At 35.6% G+C, this 21,256-nt stretch overlaps 2 protein-coding genes across 4 annotated transcripts; both read right to left on the bottom strand.

The window, feature by feature from the left end:
- Positions 1-7,754: 7,754 nt before the first annotated feature.
- On the bottom strand, positions 7,755-17,323 carry Ald1 (fructose-bisphosphate aldolase). 3 transcript variants are annotated; one of them, XM_076387966.1, is made up of 5 exons: positions 17,185-17,323; positions 10,889-11,098; positions 10,313-10,756; positions 9,806-10,159; positions 7,755-8,934 (listed from the first exon to the last, which is right to left on the bottom strand). In XM_076387966.1, exons 2-5 carry the CDS (start codon positions 11,093-11,095, stop codon positions 8,842-8,844), a joined length of 1,098 nt encoding a protein of 365 aa, XP_076244081.1. In that variant the 5' UTR covers positions 11,096-11,098; positions 17,185-17,323; the 3' UTR covers positions 7,755-8,841. The 3 variants fall into 3 exon arrangements, with proteins under 3 accessions (XP_076244081.1, XP_076244082.1, XP_076244083.1); XM_076387967.1 differs by having other exon boundaries at positions 10,889-11,110; positions 17,185-17,292; XM_076387968.1 differs by lacking the exon at positions 17,185-17,323 and adding an exon at positions 12,877-13,255.
- Positions 17,324-18,215: 892 nt separating this feature from the next.
- Positions 18,216-21,030, bottom strand: LOC143185085 (fructose-bisphosphate aldolase). The gene is made up of 6 exons (XM_076387810.1): positions 20,991-21,030; positions 19,744-19,952; positions 19,222-19,538; positions 18,687-18,909; positions 18,443-18,622; positions 18,216-18,365 (listed from the first exon to the last, which is right to left on the bottom strand). The coding sequence occupies exons 1-6, from the start codon at positions 21,028-21,030 to the stop codon at positions 18,216-18,218; spliced, it is 1,119 nt and encodes a 372-aa protein (XP_076243925.1).
- Between the last annotated feature and the right edge of the window lie 226 nt (positions 21,031-21,256).

Genomic DNA, 21,256 nt, shown 5'->3' with positions numbered 1-21,256 from the left:
CAAACATCCACAAAGTCAGTTTTAGTCCATCTTACTACACACATTCAATAGTCTATCAATGGAAACGTTTCAGGCCCGATGGTTCGAACTCTCAACATCTAGAAGAACAGCTAATTTATTTCTCTATCGATCACTAACACGTGATACAAACCCATGATTCCTATGCACGAAAATTACCAATCGACGTTCTAATCTTTGACACCATGTAACCATGGATTAGTTATAGATTAGTAAAGTTCGCGCCACCGAAGGGGTAATAGGGTGCATACGAAACGAGACTGATTACGACAGTTCGCTTGACCACCGACGAGCACTGGGTCGATGGAAAATCGAAGCACGTCTTAAACACGAGAAACGTCGGTGACCAACAGCTTAATCCGCTTAACTATTAAATTAGCCGATCGTCTGCATCGAAATTGAAGAAATCATAACTTTTTTGTTTAAGTCTAAGCGAGCAATCGAGGAACGTCGAACGATCTCCATGCTTTTCTAACGAAGCTACACGCTGATATGTCGGAAAGTAAATGCCGCTTGGTCAAGAGGAAAACCGGCGAGCAGAACTCGGTCGAAACGTTAGTAGACCACCGCGTAGCGTTCGAAGCTCGAACATAATTGGATTACCGATACCAACGACACCGTGCATCGGGACATCGACTAACCACCACGGGGTTCGGAGTGTCTGTTCTATATGCACCCCTCGCTATAACTGGATTAAATATTATCATAAACTGCGCGCGCGAGCGGCCATGCCGAACCAACGTGCCATCTACGCAGATTTTGTTTCGTTCAATGTTACTTCACACATTCGCGATCCTCTACTTCACCAACCTCGGCAGGCTTGAGTTTTTAAATGGCTGGCCATTGGCTTTTGGAAATTTCTTTAAACTACCTGCTACCATGTTGAAGATTGAATTTAAATAGGTGCTATTCGAAGTAGCTTGGAAAACTTAGCTTAAATTACTGAAGAATTCATTTCTCCTAATAACACTATCGCTAAGACCTTTCATGATTAATAAGTATAAGCTAAATTTGAAGACGTAGCAGTAAGAGAAGCCTAAGAAGATATTGCTTTAAATTCTATTTAGATGCTATTATTATTGAACTCTGACCTAATAACACAATACAGTTTAGTTGCCAGAAGAGAGTAACCTTTACTTGAGCTATTTTAAAAATATAGGACGATTTTATCATAACCATGAGAACTTTCTGGGAAAATAGGAGAATAATTGAGAAAAGGCCTTCAAACCATTTCACACTTTTCTCCACTTTCTCAGCGGCAGGAAAAAAGTTTATTTATTATGTCGAACTTCGTTAAAATTCTATAATAGTCGCTTTCGCACGAAGCGAAAAAAGCTATGCTTCAAATAATTTCTGCAACCACTCAAATCGAGAAATTGTGATTTCTGAATAATCACACCTATTCTTCCCCAAGCAAGCACATCCTCCCCTGTTAACGGTGTTACTGTCACTGTTTAACGAGCACACACTGAAATACATAAGCACACGTCGTGTGTAGGTAAACCAGAGGAAACGGCATAACTCATTCGTCAGCTATGTACATCGCCCATTATGCGTTCACTGTATTTCCGCCTCTCCTGTCTCTTTTCACCACCTCCCTTCCGTTCTTGTCCTTTAACAATGTTCTTACACAAACGCGAACACAAACTGAATCGATCATTCAAATGAATATGCACAAAGAATGTAAAAGAACAGAGAATACGAGATTTTGCAACCCTTCAACGAAGTGCACATTTTCACTGGGTTAATAAGGTTGTAACTGGATATTGTAATTCTTCGAAACAAGAAGCTAACAATACAAAATTTTAGTGGAAAAGTTGGATCAAATCCTAGGTAGACCGTTAACTTGAAATTCTGTCAAAGCTACGATATATTGATTTGCTATTTCAATATTCGAGGTACAAATGTTTTATCCGAAAGACGAGTGTTGCTTTTAATCTAGCAGAGAAAAGTAATTTTGATAGAAAAACTTAAATTTACATTTCTAACTGGAAGCACACAGTGAATTTAAAATTCACCTACATTGCTCCTTGAGGTTGTATCACGAGATAAGGGGGCAACTTCTATATTGTAAGCGTGAAGCTACAACATGAATAAATATCGCGTAAAATAATAACCACGTACCTCCCACAACGTAAATTGTTGTGAAAATTAAAGAGGAAAATAAATTAGGAAGAAAAAAGATGTAGAATCCTAGATAAATATTGAAGAACTTAGATGACTACTGTAAATGTTGAAAAAGTTAATCTGAGGAGGCTAATGAAGTGTCCTTCGTTGCACTTCTTCCTTTCTTTTTCTATTCAAGAAGATATTTCAAGAACTCAAGAGACGATCCATTACATCTGACTGATTTACATATGAATCTTCTTAACTTTGTCCTATATTTGTGAATGTTACACTACATTCGTATTTTTAAGTGAACTCTGAATCATGGATTTGTACCCGACGATTTCCAGATAGTTATCCATCTTGTTTAACCTGTAGTTGAAATATAACCCTCTTCCTGTCTCCTGTTCAAACGTCAAGCTTCGAATGCTGTATTTCCAGATGCTTCTGATGAATGAATTACACGACTGAAAATCGGGTCGACAGAAATCATAGCAGAAGGTCAGCTCAAGGCTTTATCAGATCGATGTTCCTTACGAAGTCATAGTTCTACAGGAAATCAGGTTTGCTCAAAGTTATTACGATCGATTGTCTAATTTGATTTTGCAATAAAGATACCACCGTTCCTACGAGAATCAAAGATTAGAAGGTCGATAATTTAGAACAAGGCCAACCATTCGTCTACTTTACTCATTTAACGAACTCTACACTACGCACAGACAGAAAACATTAATTTGTGCGCGATATCGATCTGAAATCACCACCACCCGCTGCAAAATTGGCCTAGCATCACTGGCGGAACGATCGAGCCTCGAAACAAATCAATCATTCTTGGACATTCCACTGTGCTACCTTCCACGTACTCCAGATAGTCAGACACAGAACACATCAGACATGGTTCTTTCAGAGAAAGGCTCACTCGATCGCCGTTCCACGACGTCAGCGAATTCTGGGGCTAATTCGTCAGTCTACGACGAATTGAACCGGACACTATCGCGTGTACGCAACTTCCGACAAACGACACCGATCAATCACGAACAAATCGCGTCACTTCACGGCTATTCGATCGATCCCTTGCGTAATCTCGAGATCGTCAAAGGCACCGGTCACGGACCGGTGTTGTTTCCTCTGGCACGTGTTACTCGACCCCACGAAAGTCACTAGGAGGCCAGTAGCAACCCCCGCCAGCCGTGGAGGACGGAGGGTGCGAGACAGGATGCCGGAACATCTGACGATGGAAGGGATGACGGGCTAGTAGAGGGAGCGGTGTTGGTGGGGGTGCGAGAAAGAGGGGTGAAAAACCGAGCCAGTGGGGGAGATGCAGAAGGACGATTGCGAGTTTTGCGCGTGCACTCCCTTACCGACCGAAGGGATGCTGCGCAGTCTCTGGACCCTACTCGTATGTATAGAACTCGACGAATTTCTGCGATATAAGCTGCTTCCTAGCGTAGCCAAGCGCATAGCTCAAGTGCAATTTGACCCGAAGGCAAAGGGTCACGAGGAAAGGAATTAGTTTCGAGCGAATGAACCAACAGACATCAGCAATTGATAGGTACCTACTTTTGCGTGGAGAGCTTCGTTCAAATAACCATGGAGTTATAGGAAGACGAAGATCTTGAATATTTTAATCCTTATCTCAATTTCCAATCGACACTTTCCGCTAAACTTATCTCCTGAGAGCCTACTTTTTTATAGAGTACTTGGATTAGACTCATTATAGCGAAGATGAAACATCGAGAAATTAAAAGCTTTTCCTTCCTTAACCCCAATACACTTCAAACCTATCGCGAATAATCAACTTGCTTAGTAAACTGTAGTAAAACATCAGAAGCTTTGAAGTATAGTAGATAGAAGTGACTTCATTTTTCGCGATGTGAGCTAAGTAAGCAGTTGTAGTTATTCGATAATATTATAACAGATGGTGGTTCGTTCAACCATCCTTATTGTTAATATCCTTGGCCTTCTATCTCCACGCCACTTATGATCTATTGATCCCTACTATCATCAATCACTCTACGCGATCCCTTCACGCAATTTATCACTGATACACACTGCCCAGAAAAATAAACAAGGTGCCTCTCTCTTAATATTGTATTTATTTCACTCGTTATTTCATATTATGGTGAAAGGAAGTGTATGATTAAAGTAACATTTGTTTTTTATTATAATTTGGCATAGGCAGAGGCATCTGATAGGCAAAGCAAAAAATATCATTTTAAATTGACAAATTATAATATCAGTATTCTTGTTATAATTATGTTTGTTAGGTTTTTTAATTTATTAAAAGTAACATGAAATTACAAGTACGAGTGTTTTTGTTTTTGAATATTTCATTGTACACAATTAAAATGAAATTACATGTAAAAAATCATTCGTAACCTGGAATTTTATTGAATATGAAATAAAAAATATTAATCAACACTTAATTCGTGTTAATAGAATAAACACGGGTTATCAAATTTTTAGATGAAACAGAAATTCATTTATGTGTTCCGAAATTAATAAAAATACAAAATATTGCATATAAAAGAAGCCTAGATTTCTACAAGCAAAGAAATAGTATCAAGTTATAGATTGTACAAGCGAAACAAAATAGTTTGTAATATTTCTAATTATAACTTTGTACTGATTTTAGCTTGTAGTAGAGCCTGCAGTTTTTTATATATTATATTTTATGTATGTACATACATATAAATACACTCTTTAGGGCTTTTAAATTCCACTATTTTTAATCCATTAATATGAGTATCAATAATTAAAAAGCATAAATGTCTAATATGTTTAATATTTTTCCCATTAACTAAATTGTGATAAAAGCAATATATATAAAAAATCACTTATATTATGTATCAATTATTTTACATACATATAAATGTTTTATATTACCATTTAAACTTAAACAGTTGACACAATTGCATAGTGCTGCCACCTCTTTACTTTTCCTTTGAAACTTACGTCGCGAATTCAATTTAAATGCATTTAATAAATTAAAAAAAAGGTTTTAGTATATTAGTATATTATTATAGAATATATATATTATATATTTTTTAATGTTTTTTTACGCATTCTTCTTAATATTTGCGTTTCTCTCTTTTAAAAGTCAGACCGAATCATTGTACCATCTTGACAATACACACAGAGTGTTCAACCACAGGTGTTAGAAATTTTAAGAAATGGATTTACATGCTAAAATAAGAAGAAATTGCGTTTTAGGCTTCGTTTCCGAGTTATTAATTGTTGAGAAAACACTTACAATCCGCGTGAAACGTGGATGACTCGAGATTTATTCTACTAACCTCGCTATGTCTGACCTAGCTAATGCAGGCTGACAGTAGAATAAATCTCAATTCAGACACATTTCATGCAAATTTTATACGTTTCTGCTAAAATAAAGCCTCAAGCGGAACTTCATCATCTTTGATTTTCGTCCTATTTTAGCAAAATAATATCTTTAAATTCCTGACACTTGTGACGAGCACCCTCTATAATCTTGTTGCATAATGATACTCAACTGTAGTGAGCTTTGACTTTAAGAATAACAGATTATATTTCTTATAGAAGTTTGAAAATCCTTATTATATATTATTAAAAACGTAACAAAATGTTTTAAGCGTTTTAATTTTCAATTTCATTCTTTTTCCAACTTAAAATAAGTGATAGTTTAAAATTTGTCATAAGAATTTGAGTAGTTACTGTATCTTACATATTTCCAAAATGTACAAAAATTCAACACTTTCTGTAATAATACTAACAATAAAAGAAATAACAAAAATCTTACCTTGACGATGAATTTTGCATTCCAACGCCATGTCATTTAAAATGCACTGCGCGCGCAGCTTCAAGAATTCGAGACAAAGTATGACTGTAAAAAATCGTCAGATCAAATTATGGTCTCTTCGATTCGATTACCTACGAGTTATTTATAATATAAAAAGAACAATATAAGATTTTATACGTTATACAAATTTAACCAAAGTATGAAATGTATCAAGATTAAACTATATATATATATATTTTGATTAAGTTTTACTCAAATGTGAATATGTTATCAGATTCTCGTACAATTGAACAATGATGAATATGAATTTTTCTAGCAAGTATTAATGATTCAATTTTGTATTCTATGCATGATACTATGTTCAAATTACGAGTACGTACCTTTGCAAAGAGTAACAAATTAGAAGGAACAGGAGGACTTCCGATTTCCAATACGACCAGTAACAAAATGATGCGCAATGACGCCGCGCGCAATTCGAATATTTGCGCATGCTCACCGCCTTAGTAATAATGGCGCGAGAGGATACGTACATCTACGCAAACTTGATGCTACAGTTATACCAATAAGATTCCTGTGTCTTATTTCAGAACAAATCGGTAAGAAACAGAAACTTCTACCACAAATGAAATATAGGCTAAAGCAATCCGTTTTTTATTTTTCGGTTTTGCAGCTCATGAGCTCTGTTAATACTTTCTTGTTATGTCCTAATGTTAACGACTGGATATGAAGGAAGAGGGCAGCACTACAAGCGGTAAGCATTGAAGCGTTTTAATACAAATTTTATCACATATAAAAATGTGATATAAATATATCACATCATTATTGTGATATAAATATATCACATTTTAACAAAAATCCAGATGTCTATTCAGAAATACATCCCAACTATTTAAGTCACCTAATAAAAATACTTAAAAAATAATGAAAATTAATGGTACTGCACTTAACCCTCGACAAACCGACTGTTTAGGACAATTATGGTTACTGCTGAATCAAAAACGATCAGCGGATATTGGTTAGGCGAGGGTTAAAAGTCATGTTTATCCAATTTAAAAATTTACGTTATTTTAACCAAACAATGCTTTATGCTATACACAATTTTGCATAGCAGATAAGCAAAATGCTGCCTATACACAGAGATTATATAAAAATATTTTATAGACCATAAATTTAATAAACTTTTACCTGATTTCAGGATTTAATGAAAACCTTTAAATTCGATTTTCGTAATATAAATCCAACATGCTTTATGTCCTTATTAGAGATTATATAAAAATATGTTATAGACCATAAATTTAATAAACTTTTACCTGATTTCAGGATTTAATGAAAACCTTTAAATTCGATTTTCGTAATATAAATCCAACATGCTTTATGTCCTTATTGCCTTATTGCCTCGAATATTTCAATTAAAGTTACAATAGTGATGAGAAATGAAATACGTATTTAAATAATTCAATAAAGTATTAACTATTTCCGGAAGCCTTCAGGAAGACACGAACGCATTTCCGCAGGGTTATGCTTTGTAAAACAGAGGTGCATAGTATTAGTGTTGCGAGAAAAGTATTACGTGGTAGTTCATTCTGCACATTCATTACTTTTACATTTATGAACATGGTATTTGTTATTTGATTGTAATTCGTGAAGGCACCCTCAAATTATTTTTCAGTTAATATTTCATAACCTACAGTTGCAAATTATGTAACCTCTTATGTGATTAATTTTATAAGTTCTTATTTTCTTTTACAGTAAATTAGTGTCATGAAAAATAATTTAATAAAAAATTTGATGAAAGAGTACTTAATTCTACTAGCGATGGGATATGTAAAGTTAAAATGAAAAACACATTGGATACCCTCCACAGTGTATTTGGTGACCTAGATTGCAATGAAAATAGTAGATATAACATCGATGTACGAGATACTTTTTAATATCTTACTTAAATATCTACGTAAGATACACATATTGTATAAGTAGATGACATAATATTACGATTTCATAATATTCGATTCATTCGCTAACAAACAACATTTAATATAGTTTTACTTCGTTTTTTTTTCCATTTTTTTGTTTCTTTTTTTTATACACATAGAATATCATAACGACATTGACAATATATATATATAATCTATACATATACATCATATATGTATAGATACATATATGATATATATCTGCTTTTTATTGTAGCATTACAGAATAACGCGTATGCAATTCGAATGTCGCGAAAGCTGTTCACGATCAAAGTAAAGCGTTTTATCTTCATCAACTTTGTCCAATTAATAAAAGTCGACCACGTTTTACGAAAAGCCGAAGATCTTTTTACATATTCTTGAAGAAAAGTTTGTTTCGTTTCAGGACAAACTCGCAACGAGTGACGTTACGATTGAGCACGTGTTAAAGACTCTCCGTCGCGTTTAGTAGTTCTCGAAAACATGGACACAGGAGTATGAGAGTGAGAAAAAAATCGAAGTATCTCTAGGCACAGGGAGATAGAATGGAAGGTGTAAAAGCAGGTAAAAAATGATCGTTAACATCTTGCCCATTATTCTGAAACGACAAACTGCGCCAAGAACATATCATGGTCGATACCATCATTTATTGATGTTACATGATTCAGAGACTAGTTTCGTGTCGGAACACAACATATTTCTCAGCTTTTGTCAAGGATAAAATTGTTAAGATTCATCTTTAAAATCACGCGCAAATTTCAATTATTTGGATAGGTTCAATTTTAACTGATATTTTAATCGCGTATTTTGTGAAAAAGTAAAATTGTACACAGGCTGAAGGCTTGCGTTTCGAATCTTCTCCATTTGTTCTTTGTCTTCTCGCTTGGTAGCAATGATCCGTGCCAGATGATCGACATTGGTGATACTCGGCAGACGATCTAATGTCTAACGTAAATTCTGTTATGTTATGATGTTCTAATAACCAATTTAATACGCGTGGTTTGCGACGAAAAGAGCCGCATTGCCTGCAGCTCCTTGTACGCCACCTGCGTATTTGCCAAGTGCCGACTCGCTGTTGGCCTGTAAAGAAATTATTTTTTGTGAAATTGACTATGTATACTGATAACGTGTAATGGTATAGATTGAAAAACAGATTATTAATATCTATACAGCATAAAAATACAATGAAAATATGCATGTACAGGAATCTATGATACTTACTATGGACACACGTCTCACAGAAAAGAAAGTAAAAGCTTAGTAGGTATGAGTTTTCACGTAGAGAGAAGTATTAGCAGCTACGCTAGAGATACTGCCAGCAACGTATTTTCCTTGGCTAGCAGCGCTATTTGCCTAAATGATCATACAGTGTACACACATGCAAAAAGAATAAGTGTTAAGAAAAACAGGCAGAATATAAACAAAATAGCCAAAAATAGAAGTAAAAAGTCAGAGATTTAAACAGAAGTTAATTACATAAAAAATAGAAAGAACATATACGTATCTACAACTGAAGGGTGCACAGTGAAAAGGGAGAATGTCAAATTTAACATCTTTTCGTATACTTTTGTAGGTACTCTTAATCACTGTCTATATCACATTACGAATTAAAACTTTATTCTGTTATATGAGAAAATATGAAGTTATGACATTATATTGAAAAATAAGCTGAACATTCCCCCTTTTTTGTGGAGCTTTCAATTGTGTAAGGATTTAAAGTGATAACATATATAATAAAAAGGAAATATATATAAGAGTAAGAAAATGATTAATTACACAAAAATATCACAATAAGGCAAAGCAAACTAGTATAGAACAATAGAAAAGTTGAAGTAGCAAATAAATAAAAGAAAATTAAAGATTCTCAAGCACTAAAGAAACTAGAAGAAGAAGAGAGATATATAAAACACAGAAGAGAAACCGAAATATGAAATCTCAAGTTTAGAATTACCTTAGCCCTCTTGATGAGTTCCTCTTGACCAGCAGCAATTTGTTCTGCTTTACCTGCCCATGCGCGAAGAACGGAAGCTTGAAGGGCACGACCATAGCTGAAAGTGAGTGCCCAAGGTTTGGGTAGTGGGAACTTGTTGATGGCGTCCAAGTTCACAGATGCCTCTTCTTCAGATTGTCCACCGCTGAGGAAGGTGATACCAGGCACTGCAGGTGGCACAGTGCGCAACAAAGCAGTCACTGTAGCTGCAGCGATCTCCTCAGGAGTTGCTTTCTTAGGGCAACTCTGGCCTGGTGTTACCATGTTTGGTTTCAAAAGAGTTCCTTCAAGATAGACGTGATGGTCAGCCAGTGCCTATGAAGTGTAATATAAATTTAGTTAATTATAGTAAAAGTTGATGAAGAAAATAATAAAAATCGATCAAAGTAGAATTTACAAAAATAGATACATAACGATTTACATATAACAGAAGAAGAACCAGAATAATGCATAAGTAAAAACAAATACCTTGTAGACGGCAGACAGAACTTCTTCCGTAACTTGTTGACAACGAGCAAGATCATGATCGCCATCGGGCAAAATCTCAGGTTCGACAATAGGTACAATCCTGGCGCTCTGGCAGATGGAAGCGTAGCGAGCTAAGACATTAGCATTCTCCAAAATTGCCAACTTGCTGGGAGTGTCCTTCGTGATTTTTAAGACACACCTCCACTTGGCGAATTGGCAACCATCTTTCTTGTACTGAATGCAACGAGCCTGGAGGTCATCAAGACCTTGGGTCGTACATTCATCGTTGGTACCAAAAAGATGCACGACACCCTTGTCGACCTTAATACCCGGAAGGATATTACGTTGCTTCAACAGTTCAACAAATGGCGTTCCATCGTCAGCCTTCTGGTACAGAGTCTCGTGGAAGAGAATGACACCAGAGATGTGCTGGCTGATGACATCCTTTACAAGAGAAAATGAAAAACGGTTAATGAAAGAATAAACTTTTGTTAACTGTTGTTTTCATAAAGCTTGAAATATCAATTTTAGACGTTGCGTACCCTAAATATTTAGAGCTAAAAAACCAAAATGTACCTTCGCTGTTGTAAAGAGAAGTTGTCTGTACGCTTTACGGTTCTCCTCAGTATTTTCAACGTTAATGTCCTTCAAACGTTTGCCGATAGTTGCAGTCGATTCATCCGCGGCAAGGATTCCTTTTCCAGGTGCCACAATCTGCTTCGCAATTTCGCTCAATTCTTTTTTGAGCTCAGGCTCGGCTTTATCGTACTTTTCTGCGACCATTTTCTGGAAAATAAACTAAGAACTAATACACCTAAAAGCAGTAAATAGAAAATGCAGCGTTTTCTCACTATAACTTCTTTCTTTATCAAAGGCAACAGTGAAAGGGGATGAAAAGAGTAGACAATGACGAGCTTAGAGGAAAACATATCATGCTCGAAAACGTCACATTCTGTTACTTTTTAAGAAGACAGTAAAAACCCATTGACGCTCTGATTATCTTTTAGAACGAGTGTCCTTCGAAACGTCAGTGTATACACACGATATCAAATGTTTAATACGGCTTCTGCAGTGTAATTGAATTTTACAGGCAGCTCCCCATCAACGTCAATGTTTCATAAAAAGAAAATATTAGTTTGACCCATTTCTTTGCCTTCATTCATTTCACCCATTTTGACATTGAGCTAATAGGACACTATATTCGTAACTAATATAATGCGAGGGACATCGATGTACTATATCTTGTTATATTAAAGGGAGGAACAACCGCTATCTGACACTTCATAACAAATTGAATGCAATACTTCTTTTAAAAAATTGCTTATATTTTTACGTATATTTTTGGCACTAATTTTTACAACGAAATATCATTTCTGACATACTGATGCATATAAAATAAATAATTGAGACATATTATCAGTTTCATATGTGACTTTTATTAACGATCTCTACTATCTGGAAAACTTAAAATTTTTGCAAAATAGAAAAAGATATAAAATTATGTCCCGTTTTATGGCGGTATCTATTCATTCACTTAATGTTGCGAATACGTTGAAAAATGCAGAAAACGTAAAGTAGATGATGCAGATAAAAGTTATAACATCAATAGAGTATAGTGACAGTCTTCATTCAGTAACAGATATAAACAAGTTCCCCCACACGTGTGTACACAGCCTGCAAATTATCATATTATTATAATATCAATTAACGACAAGCGTAATTGGAGCCTAGCGCGATCAATTTTCTTGCCTCACGCGAGAGAATATAGTAGGAAGTGACGATATCATTACAACGTTAACTACGTGATAAGAATTCTGAAAACTGTCTTTTGATTATCATAGTCTTAATTCTTATGCCCTCTTTTCCATTCGCGGTTATCTTTAATAAAATCAAAATTAATAACATCACCAGACATAAATAAATTAATAGATTCAGGAATACTCTACGAACTTATTGCTCATACTGAATTGCGAATTTATAGTAATGACAATACTCTGGAATCGAGTCTTCAGAAGACCCTACACTTGTCAATCCTGTTTTAAAATAGAAACGCAGCCCTACCTTGTAAAAAAGGGTTCTCTTCAATCAACTAGTTTAAAAGTTTCACAGTAGAAAAGAACGTTGGTCCAATGTCGGGTAGGAAAATTAAAATCGATAAAACAGTTCGCAACCACCAACAGAGCTAAGCTTATCTTTTTCTAGCAACTTTATTTCGAGTAAAAAGTTCAACGATCGCATAATTATTTATGCAATTAATACCCTCTTTCTACATTAGGAACAATATTGTAATCATGATAATGGCGCGTACGTTATTGATAGGGTACTTTGGTATTAACTTTCGTATCACAAATCAGAGGTCTATAAAAAAATCTTCTCATGGAAAAAGGAAGTTTCCAAAAAACTAAAATGAAGAAATTAGTTTTTATCGAAAGATTTTTCCCCAGAAATTATTGATTCCTTCGTATGAGATATACAAAGATATATCAATTAGTCAATTACATAACACAAAATTAGAATGAATCTGAATCTTGAATAGATTTGTAGACTTTACGAAAGAATCTTACCTTTGTTATAAAGATTCCAATGCATCGACGACCGTAAACAAATGTAGCGATTTCGCGACCCGCGTTACAGCACACGCATATATAACCATAATAAATATAATGACGGTAATAATAATAATAACAATAAATACGTTGTTTGGTGTTAATCAGTCCGCTAGATATCAATCCAGGAAACAATTTAGTTACACGTTAATAGTTGTACACCTTTACATCACCGACAATACCAACACGAGAGATAGAGAGATAAAAGAGCGAAGACAAAAGTAAACCGATCGTTGCAACACAACGTTCTCGGCTATGCTAGGTCCAGCCGAGAGGACCCACTGCCCTTTCGACTACATCTTTACAGCTTGTCTAGGAAGAAATAGCGTCGGGGACGCGCGTCTCGACCGAACGCGAGACGGCGACTGACTTTATCCAGCCAGTTTCGGCCCAAGAGGCGGCAGGGGTACCTGGCTGCAGTGCAGTGTCGTAACTGCAAAACAGGGGGGTAGGTGCACTCTGTCTCTTTCCACCCCCTGCTCGGTCTACATCCCTTCCCCCCATCACTTCCACGTATCTTTTTCTCACTAGTTCCAATCTCCATCTCCTTCTCCTTCTTTCCCATCTCCGAGACTGCATCAGCGGTCGTTGTCTCGCCCACACGCTCATTCTGCTTCTCTACCCTCCCTCGATAAGTCTCTTCCGACTTCCCTGTCTCCCTTTATCTCTTTCCGGCACCACCCCCTGGTACGAGCCTGTCCTCCTCTAACTCACAACTTGCCGCCCATACTGCACGGACCAAGGGAGTGGGCTAGCCGCAATGCAGCACGCGCAGACGTTCTCGAGACTACGCCTGTATTATCCCCCTGCGCACTCTGAATCCGTGACCTGAGATAGCAACGCAAGATGCCACGGACCTCTGCTCACTCGCACCCTTCATGTTGGGGTGGTAGTAAGTCCCCTGAGAAAGGATCGTTGCCTGAGGAACACGCGATCTACGCGCAGAAATTGAGACGCGTTGACGCTTACGTCGATACGCAAAGAGAAAGTAGGCTGATAGTAATGAACCTAAAGCTTTCCATTAATTCATTAATAAGTGAATTATGAGTAGCCGAGCCTAAGGCAATTGTTAAATGCGTTACTTAAGAGCAATTTGTTTGACAAGGATGGTACCCGCTGCTTTCATTGATATTCTGCATGAATAATAATTATTTTGATCACACTAGGGGATTATAATCAACTCCCACAATAATCACACCATTTAATTCTTTGCGACATAGTCCACCTTTACGCATATTGTAAAATCTTTGTTCGCATAACTATAGAAGAGTAGAGGTGTCAGAGTTACTATCAGACTACAGAAACAAGCGAAAACGTAAAAAAGCTTTTCCGATAATTGAACATAAAGTATCTTTTTAAAAAATGGAGGCAATTTACTTGGATCATAAACGTCTAAAGATGATAAGTTTGCTCTTAGACCTTGCGTATGATACGTTAATCCTGAACGACTGAAAAAGTCATCTGCGCATCAACTGATAACACGTCGGTTGGCGGTCAATAACGCCAGCATAACTTTGCTGCGGTTAATCGGTAGCGGATTCGTAAACGCGCATGCACCACTTCGTGTACTCTGACCTATGAAACATTCGGAAGAGGTAAACGTCACAGAAGCGTATTTGCCGGTAAGGCTGAGTAGAACTTGCTATTCGATAGTGTATAGTACGGTGCATTCTTAGTGAGTTGTTGAGGATTTGAAAGAGAACGAAATTGACGAACATTTAACAAAATCGTAAATCGTGAAACTGAGGTCGGAATACACAACATAGAATTTTAGAGGATGACGATATCAGAGTGTGAAATCTCTTCCTTTCATGACAAATTAAGCTATTAACATGCCACGTGACGTTGCTCACAAGTGATGCTTAATTGTCTCGAATCGCATTATTGTAACGTTATTTCTGTACAAAAATAATATTAGAATTACGTGTTAATAGTGCCCCTGATGTACAAAAAATTACATTTGAATTTTGAAAATGATCTCCATCGTGGAAAATATTGTAAAAATGTTGGTTTTTTGCGGTCAATTTGCCATAGCATTTGGGCAGCACAGACAAAACCAATTTTCATTTAGGAAAACAAGGAATAACATACGAACGCTTTTTCTTGTTTTTCCAATTGAAAATTGGTGTTGCCCTTGTTGCTCAAATGCTGCAGCAAAATGCCGTAGGGGTACAAAATCGCAAAAGTATTTGCAACGAGCTTTGTAACAACAATATAAGTCATTACTGATAAAAGCATTAAGATAGAAGAAAAAAAAATCTCAACGTGGATGATGAAACGTCAGAACATTTCTTTGGAAAATTAAAAATAACATACGAAAAAAGATGTGATCGTAAATGCAACTCCTTAAGTATACAATAAACTTTATTGTCCAGTAATATACTTGTTACAATCTCCTTTTCCTTTTACTTATCAGTTTTGTAATTATCACATATGATTAAACTTATCATTATAAATAAATAATTGATGTATACGAAAAGCTGTGTAAGAATTGTGTAAATATTGTGCTATATGTGTAGCGTCCAGTTTTCGAATATCGCGCGCCACGACCAAAGCTAACCTATAAGGCATTGGACCAATACTAACCTACAACTCGAACTAATCTATATTTAGCAAGCATGAACTCGAACAAGTTTCTAAAAAAAATATGAAAACTGCATAAGAAGAAATAAAATTATGTAATGCAGTCGTTGTGATTAACATGAAACTAATATGCAAATTAATACACATAGTGGCAGCGAACCCAAACAAACCGGTTACATTCTATTACGAGTGAAACTGAGCAGGCCACCAAAACCGTATATAGGACTAGTTGAAACAAAACTGGTCATTCGCCAGAACATTATTCGTAATTATGAACTGAAGGAATGCATGATGAAACGTTGGGAAAAGTCAACGTGTCTGCTTCCGGTTGTGTTCCTGTGCATAAATATAAATTCACACACACAAATGCATTGTGCACATGTATCACTACGTGTTTCGCGACACATGGCACTTTGTATTTATCAAAATAAACCTAGTTACGCAGATTTCTGTATCGTTGCCCTCATGTTAGATTGCATAAGTTTTCGTCATGATTGAACCATGCCTGCAAAACAATCGATATAATTCAGGCTAATCTAAGAGTAGGATTGATTGCAATAACGATAATGATATTCGTTGCAATGCTTAAATTGGAGCATCATTGAAGAGTGGTCAAAATAGGTGTTGAAGAAGTAGATGAAACTGCGCCATGTGAATTTATTTCGACGTTTTTTTATAATTGTGTAAGTGGTTTTATACATATGTGCAAGCAAATCAAAATCTGTTGCACTTAGGTGAAAGAATTTTTACAAAAAATTTGTAAAAGTTATCGTGAACTAACTGCACAGATATGAATGTTTTGATTTGCATGGAATTTTTACGTTATCAGAAATCGTACTAATAACCGAAGACAAAGTAATCTGACTTTTGATAAGCGGTCAAGTTGTAAATACGATTCTAAATAAAATATTCCGATATATAAATCAAAGGTTTTTTATGAATGTATATCTGTGAATTATTTTTGCCTTTAAATACCGAGAAAGAATCATCACGTATTTTGTAACATTCTTCTATAGAGTCGTGTGTCAGAGTCACGTGACAAAATTATTATTAGACAAAGTGGAGTTTTCCAATACTCATAGAAACGCAATCATTTGTTACAAATGTTTGTATATTACTTCCCTATTTCTCTGTTTCATAAAAAAGTTGAATAATAATAAAAAATACTGGTCTGATAGTCAGAACTTAAATATAGATACTAAAAGACACTAACTGTTATTATGTATCTTGATTCTGTAATGAACGTAACTATCATTGAATAACCTATTGCTCATTTTCATTAACTACATATAACATTAAGTATAACGTTTAAAGTCCATAAAACATAACCCCTACATACATGTAAAGTTAATTTGGCCAGTATGTATATATGTATATTATTAACATATGTCAAGCAAGAAATGTAGGCACTTCCTTGTATATTTACATTAAAGAATTGTTAAAGCAAAAGATCGAGTATCAGTTCGGAGTTCGGAGGTACACTATTTCGAGACGCAAGAAACAAAATGGGTGTCAAGTAAATGTCAGTCAAGGTCAAATCTGACTGTAGGTCGAACTTGTATGAATACATTTGCGATAGATTTCTTGACATAAAAGAGTCAGCAAGGTTCATGGAGACACGTGACAGTTTCCACACCGGTTCTGACCAAACTGTCATTCAAGAACATGCATGAATGTACTTACTTAATGATATCGATGAATTACTGGTTGACACGCGTCTCAAAACACCTTGTACCGTTCGCTGGTTGGAAGGCGACTGAGTTAAATCTAGGGTGTTTGTCGGTTTCAAAGTCTGAACCAGAATGGTTTGGCGCAAGCGCACTCTCTCCACGTACAAAGGTTCTCAACCATTTCGAGATATCTTGCTCGAATTGGGAAGTGTAAATAGATACGTAAGTACGAAACTAAGCACCATGGTTATTCAATATAAGAAAATTTTTTTCTTTGCCTCTTTTTTACGTAAGAAAAAGTGCGTGAAAATGATTTTTGAGTTTGCAGCTATTAAAGTCATATGTTTAATGATGCACTTTAAGTTTCTAGATACTTTCATTCAGGAATCTAATAGGACATAAACTTATTCAAATATTATGTATTAATATATTTCTTTATTTTCTTATCGTTACATTACAAATTTATACTAGAATGTTAAAAGCAGATTATGATATTTTCAAATCTTTCAAGTGACCGTTAGTTACGGTACTGAAGAGCACGTGTGCTGATGATCACGACCAGCAAACTGAATATAAGGCTGGGATATAAGAGAACGTGGTTGGTAGAGATCCATAGAGATGAGGATCGAATTAGCCATTAAATGAGCCAGTTTCTGAACATACGACACTACTAGCACGTACTCTGTTATCTTCAGGAAGGCGATCCATTGAGAACCTCTGCCTTAGAGGTCACTCAAGGGCACCTTGCACGCCATTCGCCGAAATTACTGACGGAACTTTTCACTGTTAAGGTTGATGTACTCTCGCATTCATGATGAGCTTTAGCTAACATGTTCTTTTTTTAAATATTTTTATCGCCATACAAAAAGTTTATCAATAAATTGGGCTTGTATTCGATGTTATCCGCTTTTTGCCAAATATCTTGTTTTTGTGCTCACTGGTCGAATATAAGTCTAGAAATAAGTAAATAGAATGTGCATGACGCAACGACAAACAGATGTCGCAAGCACATCATTCGAAGAACTGTTTGCAGAAATTCACAAATTACTGCGAGTTTTTTTTTGTACAAATTCCGTTATTGGTTTGCAATTTTCCCAAAGCTGCTTGTGAGCAGAGTTTTGCTCTCTCTAACAATATTGCTTGAGCTTCTGCCACGTTCTCTGGTTGTCCTTTCCAAGCTTGCATTGCTGCATTCTTCATGTAACCATGCAAAAGATGTTATAGTCAAAGTAGAAAATTCTTAGTACTTGGTTTAAGATAATTAATCGTACTTGTAAAGCACGCCCGTAACAAAAGGTAATGATCCAAGGTTTCTTCCCATCATAACAATTTATAGCGTTTAGGTATGAGACAGATTCTGGATCCGACAATCCGCCGCTCAGAAATACAATTCCAGGCACTGCTGGTGGCACTGTTCTTTGCATAGCTAATAATGTGTACTCCGCGACGATCTATGAATCAATTTTTAGGCGATTGACGATCAACAATATTCTACTTCAATTTTTTATTGAATACCTGTGGTGTGCAATTAGCGTTATTTGAAACTCCAGATAAAACCATCGCTGGCTTGAGAATCACACCTTCCAGATAGACACGGTGCTCGTTTAGAGTTCGAAATAAAATCGATAGAACCTCTTCGTGAACTTCTAATGTTTTGTTTATCCCGTGGTCACCGACATTTAATATTTCTGGTTCTATGATGGGTACTAATCGGGCACTCTGACATATACTGGCATATCTAACAAGAATTAATAGTATTAACGTAGATTTAGGTATACGTAAAATTACTCATTGGGGACGTTTAAAATCGTTTGACACTTGTCAATTATATGACGCAATCCTTTAGATTCTCCCAGAAAAATGGAGGTAATACAGATATAGCTAAAATTACTCATCGAGATCGCTTAGGACTCGTCACCTATGTGACGCAACTCCGTAATTTCTTTCTTTATTTCTAAAGGACAGAAAACTTTTTTCCAAATTTAAGTTAGCTAAGAACCCTTTTAAGTACTGTAATTTGTGCATTTAGATAAGATTCTGTGTATCGAACCTTGCAAGGACGTTCGCATTCGTAACCATGGCCATGCGACTCGGTGTAGTCTCTGAGATCGTGTATGTGCATCTCCATTTGGTGAAGTGACAACCATCCCGTTTGTATTGTATGCATCTTTCTTGCAAATCGTCCAAACCTTGCGTGGTGCTTTCATTCTTTGAGCCAAACAGCTGGACCAAGCCCTTGTCGACCTTAATGCCGGGTATGACATTTCTTTGGCGCAGCAATTCTGGCAAATCAACGCCGTCTGATGTTTTTTGATAAAGCGTCTCGTGATGTAATATAACACCGCTTATGTATTGTGTTAATTGAGACTGCGATAAGAAAGTGCAAAGATGCGTGATCAGATCCCTATTGTAATGTATCGTACGCGAAAAGCGATGGCATTTTGAAGCGTTTCTGTCGAGAAACTCTTATCTTTCGTTAGAGTCTCAATTCGTTGATATTTACGGACCCGTTTTGTATCACTCCTTTTTTAATTCTTAAAAACGCTAACATTGAAAATCACAACAGAATCACCTGATCAGCACTGAATAACATTTCTCGGTAGTCACGTCGACTCGTTTCATTATTTTCGATGCCAAGCTCCTCGAACCGGTCTGCTAAAGATGATGGGGACTCGTCGCAGGCTAGCAACCCTTTTCCAGGTGTCAGGAGGGTGCTCACTATCTTTTTCAACTCTTGACAAAGGGCGGGATCCAAGTCTGTGTATTTTGTCACCGAGGTCGCTAACTAAACATTATCATCAGAACAATTTTTGTTATTTCTCTGTATTACTTTACATTTAAATCTTATAATTCCGAAAGCAAACATTTGTGAATATGAATCCTTACAAACATTACGATTCTCGTTATCGAGTATCTACTATAATTAAATAATATCAGAGTAACAGAGTGCAAAGATGATATGAAATAGTGCACTATAATAAAAGTTATGTTTTTAATCATTATCTCCTTTTTAACAATGAATAATTAAATAAGACACAATCTTTTATATACCACCGCTGAATTAAAATAGAAAATATTTATTAGGTGGAAGAAATAAATAAGCAAGAAGGTTGAATTGATCGAAAAGTACTGTGTACTGCTATTAGATATATCTAACCGAAAAAATTGATTAAATGGATCCTTCGATTGATCTCACATGTTTCTGAGTGTGTACAATTGATAATGTTTGTTATAGTAGCATGCGATATCTATTATTATGCTGTAGTTTCTATTCAAAAAGCGTTTGAATAACATTCTACGCTTCCGCCACAGCTGTAACACCAATTCAACCAATTGCAGACATCAGAGTCATATAAGACCAATACCATTGGTTAGACTAGTGATATAGAATGTCTCTTTATCAGTAATTTAAATAACCAAATGTATTTTTTACATATAACTTTTTTGCTTTTCTCGACATCTACTGTATTTACAATTTCATTATCAGTAGCGGTTTCTCTCATTTTTTTGAGTACTATGTGGACTTATTGTAGTTTACGATTAAGGAATGCGATCTATAAACGGGACATAAAACTATTTTTCATAGTATATAGTTTTTAAAATTTTAACATTAAAAGAATTAGCACAATACTGTTGCCGAAAGACCTAAGAATAAATACATAACTTTAAGGATAGGAAAGATAATTAGTAAGAACATTTTCTAATTTCCATGGTATGGATAAAAATGTTGTCTATACAAACTGGTATAAGTTTTATTTTTTACCTTTTTTTATATAAGCTTTTCAATTATAGAAGAAATAGTAACAACAGGTTATTAACTTACTTTATCTTTACAAGAACATCGATCGCCTAGCCGCATTTTTCCTGTTGTTTGAGACATATGATGTGTAAAAATGTTACTAATAAATTTGGAAAAAGAACAAAATTAAACAAAATTTTACATTAGTAGAAAAATGATATTTACAAAAATTTTGACATGAATTTTAGCAGAAATGACAAAACAATTGAATAATTACAATTATTATGTAATAAAGAGAGGTGTATCGTATACATATGTGTATTATTGTAAGTCAGGAAGAAGTAAC

This window comes from Calliopsis andreniformis, chromosome 10 (genome assembly GCF_051401765.1).
Source record: "Calliopsis andreniformis isolate RMS-2024a chromosome 10, iyCalAndr_principal, whole genome shotgun sequence".
Classification (NCBI taxonomy): Eukaryota; Metazoa; Arthropoda; class Insecta; order Hymenoptera; family Andrenidae; genus Calliopsis; species Calliopsis andreniformis.
Note: the sequence above shows the minus strand (reverse complement) of the source record. Positions and strands in the feature narration are given on the sequence as shown.